The sequence below is a fragment of the Solanum lycopersicum genome, chromosome 5, assembly GCF_036512215.1.
Source record: "Solanum lycopersicum chromosome 5, SLM_r2.1".
Classification (NCBI taxonomy): Eukaryota; Viridiplantae; Streptophyta; class Magnoliopsida; order Solanales; family Solanaceae; genus Solanum; species Solanum lycopersicum.
In genome coordinates, this window is record NC_090804.1 from 53172146 (window position 1) to 53177270 (window position 5125).

Consider the following 5125-nt stretch of genomic DNA (forward strand, 5'->3'; position numbering starts at 1 on the left):
TGCAGCCACACTTTGATACCGTATCATACTAATTTGAAGTATTCTTAGAAGCCTAACTTTACTAAACATGTACCTAGCATCCCATCATCCGTAGGGCATGAATTTTCCTAATTTTAACATGCATTTTTGACAGCCTATTAAACCCTTGGTCAGGAACACAATCTGCAGGCACACTTTTTTTTTTACAATACACCTCCATCCCTTTCAATTTTAGAGTTCTAAGGGACTGAGGACATTTGCGTGGAAGTTTTAGCATGCAACATGGTCCAAAATTAAGTACCAAATAGTTAAACATCATAGTAATAAGGAATATTAACAAAAGAAAATCTAAGCGGATCAGAACATCATCCCTGACAACTGTAGTAGAGAAATAAGAGTATTAACTCTAGGAGTTGAACAACGGCAATAAACACAACGAACACCGACCAGCAATGAATTGAAGAAACTGGGAGAATTCGGGAGAGAAAGGGATTGTGGGAATTTTGGGCAAATGTGGGAAATCAAATGATGAATAAGGAAGGGGAGTTAATGGTGATGAAGTGGGGAGAAATGGTAGGAAATGAGGAGAGAAACGGTTATGAGGGTTATGTGAAGAGGTGGGAATTTTAAAAGTTTTAAATTTTTAATATTCAGTCGGACGGGTCGGGTAGGTCGGTGGGTAAAGACGCGACGATTCTCTATAGACGGACCATAAAAGGGTTGACGGTCTGTCATTGGGGTCCGTAGAGGGTGACCTAACTTGGAAAATTTTAAAGACATACCTGTTCATTACGGATCCCACCAACGGTCCATCGATGACACGACGGTCCGTCGATGGGTGCAGCAGACCAATTTTTCTGCAGATTTCTGACGATTTGATACCTGCACATTCAACACCCATTAAGATAATCTTTTTGTATTTTCTGGTCACTTTTTGGACACGGGCCCTGATCTATGCTCTAGCCAACACTAGTAATGAAAAAGAAAAGAGTAGTCAGACGGAACATTAAATAACTAAAAGCAAAAATAATGCAACTATGCCTAGAGAATCATAAAAAACTTATAGTTGGCTAGAGGATACATATTGGGTTGCCTCCCAATCAGCGCTTGATTTAACGTCGCGACACGAGGGAGGGCTCTTGATTACTCAGACTTTATGAAGATGGTATGCCTCGATCACTTCCTTCTCCATTTCAGCATGACCTAGATATATTTTGATTCGCTGCTCATTCACCTTGAACCTCACACCCCTCCTTGTTCTCCAACTCAATCGCACCATGAGGGAATAGTTGGGTGATCAAATAGGGACCAGCCCATTTGGACTTAAGTTTGCCCAGAAACAAACGCAACCTATAATTGAACAAAAGCACCAAATCCCCGACCAAAAAATTACGCTTCTCAATCTTTCGGTCATGGTACTTCTTCATCTTTTCTTTATAGAGGGCTGAACTTTCATATGCCTTCAAGAGAAATTCATCAAGCTCATTCAACCGTTTAACCTCTGTTCCGCAGCCTCATTCCGATCCATTTTGAAGTTCTTCATTGCCAACATGGTCTTATGCTCTAATTCAACCGGTAAATGACAAGCCTTCCCTTATACAAGTTGGTATCAGGACATACCTATGGGAGTCTTGTATGCTGTTCGGTAAGCCCAAAGAGCATCATCAAGCCTCCTTAATCAATCCATTCTACTAACATCACGGTTTTTGCCAAAATTTGCTTATTCTCTTTGTTTGACACCTCAACTTGCCCACTAGTTTGAGGATGGTAAGGAGTGGCCACATTATGGTGAACCCCGTTTTTTTGCAATAATCGCTTAAACAGATTGTTGCAAAAGTGATAATCGCTTAAACATCTTGTTGCAAAAGTGAGATCCCTTTATTATTCGCGAGTGCAATAGCTTTCACCCATTTAGACACATAATTGACTGCCACAAGAATGTACTTTATTCCATGAGAACTCACAAAATGTCCCATAAATTCAATGCCCCACACATCAAACAACTCAATCACCAAAATGGGGTTTACAGGGAGTTCTTGCTTTTGCGAAATGGCACCGTCTCTTTGGCATCTATCACATGCCTTGTCTAACTCATGAGAATCTATGTGGATGGTTGGCCAATAGAAGACACATTGCAAGATAGTGTAAGCAGTTTAAATACCACTATGATGTCCACCTACAGGCGAAGAATGGCATGTCTCCAAAATACTCAACATCTCAACTTCCAGCACACAATATTTAATAAGACCATCAACACAACTCTTATATAAGTATGGCTCATCCTAAAAGAATTTTTTCACATCATGCATGAAAATTTTCTTTTGATGAAAGGACAAGTCCGCTGGGACAATATCACTAGCCAGATAATTCGCAAAATCTGCGAACCATGGGATAAAGTCTTGGGAGGGAGCCAATACATGATCATTAGGGAAAGTGTCATTAATCTCAGCCTTTTCACCCAAATCTCTCATCGCTTCATCTTCTAATCAGGGAAAGTGATCAACAACTTCTTTTTCGGTCCCTTTTTTTTTTATCTTTTACCTTAAAGTTAAATTCTTGCAATAGTAATACCCAACAAATCAACCTTGATTTTGCATCCTTATTTTTCATAAAATATATCAAAGTAGAATGATCCATATGCACTATAGACCTCGTGCCAAGCAAATAGGAGCAATATTTCTTGAAAGTAAACACTACTACAAGGAGCTCTTGTTCAGTGACGGTGTAGTTCTTTAGGGCTTCATTAAGGTCTTAATAGCATAGTAAATGGGATGAAGTATTTTGTCCCTTATTTATCCCAATACCAAACCAAGAACAACCACACTTGCATCACACATCACCTCAAAGGGCGTGCTCCAATCCGGAGAAATGGTGATTGGTGCAGACACCAACTTTTCCTTCAATTCAACAAATGCCTTAAGACAAGATTCATCAAAATGAGACTCACACTCTTTTTCAAGAAACTTGCACAAAGGATGTGCAATATTTGAGAAATCCTTGCTGAACCTCCGGTAAAAGCGTGCATGCCCAAGAAAACTTCTCACACCATTTAAAGAGATAGATGGAGGAAGTCACTCTATCACCTCAACTTTAGCTCAATCAACCTCTATACCCTTCTCTGAAATGTGATGACCCAATACAATACCTTCTTTCACCATGTAGTAACATTTTTCCCAATTAAGCACAAGGTTGAAATCTTCACACCTCTTAAGAATCTCGGACAAAAAATTCAAACACCGCTCAAAGGATTCACCAACCATTGAAAAATCATCCATAAATATCTCAATGGTGTCTCCACCATATCAGAGAATATTGACATCATACATCTCCGAAATGTGTCTAGTACATTACATAACCCACACGACATTCTCTTGAACGTGAAGGTCCCATAAGGAAAAGTAAATGTGGTTTTCTCTTGATATTCATGTGAAATAGAAATCTGATTATAACCCAAATAACCATCAAGAAAGCAGTACCACCCCTTTCCTACAAGTCTATCTAACATCTGATCCATGAAGGGCATAGGAAAATAGTCCTTCTCGGTCCATGCACTTAATTTCTGGTAATCCATACATACCCTCCATCTAGTCACCGGCCTCATCGGAACAAGGTCATTTTTTTCATTGGGGACCACAGTCATTCCCCCTTTTTTGGTACACACTAAAAAGGGCATACCCAACTACTATTGGCGATTGGATATATCACTCCATCATCCAACCACTTAATGATTTCCTTCTTTACCACCTCTTCCATAGGAGTTCAAACGTCTCTGGTGCTCAATACTTGGCTTATGATCGGGCATGAGTTGGATTTTATGTGAACAAATACCGACGAGGGATACCAATAATATCCGCAATAGTCCACCCAATAGCTCTTTTGAACCTTTTAAACTCCTTCATCAAACTCTCAACTTGATGCATATATAAATCTGATGCAATAATTACCAGCAATGTGTCACATTTTCCCAAGAATAGTAGAGCCTTAAGTTCTACTTTTGGAGCATTCTCTTTAGATGATTTCGCATGTGAAGACTCGTGATGCTTCATATCTAAGTCTATCTTCTTTGGTTTAACCGAACATTACCTCGATCGAGTGTTGCGACCAATGACTCATTCTCTTTAATACAATCACTATCAAAATTCATGATCACTGCCGCTAGTGCTTCTACACCCAGATGCTCTTCTATTTGTACCTCAGATGACTTTTCAACTCTGTAAGATATGGCACATACCAATTGGATCTCACCACTCTGCCTCATGGACCTACAAATGTTGAAAGTTACTTCTTTATTATTCAACCAAGATTTCATTTTCCCTTTGTCCATATAAACCAAGACTCAACCCTTAGCAAGGAATTGCCTCCCAAGGATAATAGCCACCTCAAAATCAACTCACAATCAAGAATCACAAAATCGTCAAGAAATATGAATGACTCCACTTTTACTAACACATCTTGCAATATCCCGATAGGCCTCTTTAGTGTTCGATCGACCATCAGTAGCTGCATCGCAGTGAGATTTGGGTCACTCAAACCCAACTTCTTATAAATAAACAGAGGCATGATATTTATGCTTTCCCCAAGGTCACATAATGGTTTTTCAAAGTGTAATAACCCGATTGTACATGGAATAGTGAAGGCAACTGAATCTTCTTTCTTTTGCACTAGAGACCTCGTAGCAATAGCACTACAATGTTGCATTCTATTATCATCCTCAAAAATGACCGATCCTTTCTTAGTAACCATATCCTTCATGAACTTGGCATAACCGAGCATTTGTTTGAGAGCTTCTATCAAAGGGACATTGATGGAAAGTTGTTTCAACATAGTAATAAAATGCTGGTATTTACCATCCTCGGTCTTTTTCACAAACCTCTGTGGAAATGGAGGTGGTGGTCTTGGCATAGGGTCACCTTTTGGTGTACCTCAACTTTTTTCCCGCTTTGTCTTCTAACTCACCACTAACCTCCACTACCTCATCATCGCCTCTTATCACATATTCTAAACCAGACGGCTTACCACCTTGAGTTGTGAGTGTCGTACAATGTCCATCATTTTAGGATCTTGGACAGTATTGCTAGGAAGAGTTCTCGGTTGGCATGGGTTCACTGTGAAGACAATTAGGCCATTTGCAACTCAAGATGCTTGA

At 39.6% G+C, this 5125-nt stretch overlaps 1 protein-coding gene across 1 annotated transcript; it reads right to left on the reverse strand.

The window, feature by feature from the left end:
• Positions 1 to 1205: 1205 nt before the first annotated feature.
• Positions 1206 to 4881, reverse strand: LOC138348888 (uncharacterized). The gene is made up of 5 exons (XM_069298481.1): positions 4358 to 4881; positions 4063 to 4241; positions 3808 to 3907; positions 2784 to 3015; positions 1206 to 1439 (listed from the first exon to the last, which is right to left on the reverse strand). Exons 1-5 carry the CDS (start codon positions 4879 to 4881, stop codon positions 1206 to 1208), a joined length of 1269 nt encoding a protein of 422 aa, XP_069154582.1.
• Between the last annotated feature and the right edge of the window lie 244 nt (positions 4882 to 5125).

Coding starts and splice junctions, on each gene's coding strand:
- LOC138348888 (XM_069298481.1), bottom strand. CDS start 4,881: ATGCCAAGACCACCACCTCCATTTCCACAGAGGTTTGTGAAAAAGACC. Junction 4,242..4,357: donor GATTGTGAGTTGATTTTGAG/GTGGCTATTATC, acceptor CAACATTTGTAG/GTCCATGAGGCAGAGTGGTG. Junction 3,016..3,807: donor ATTATTGGTATCCCTCGTCG/GTATTTGTTCAC, acceptor TGGTGTGAGAAG/TTTTCTTGGGCATGCACGCT.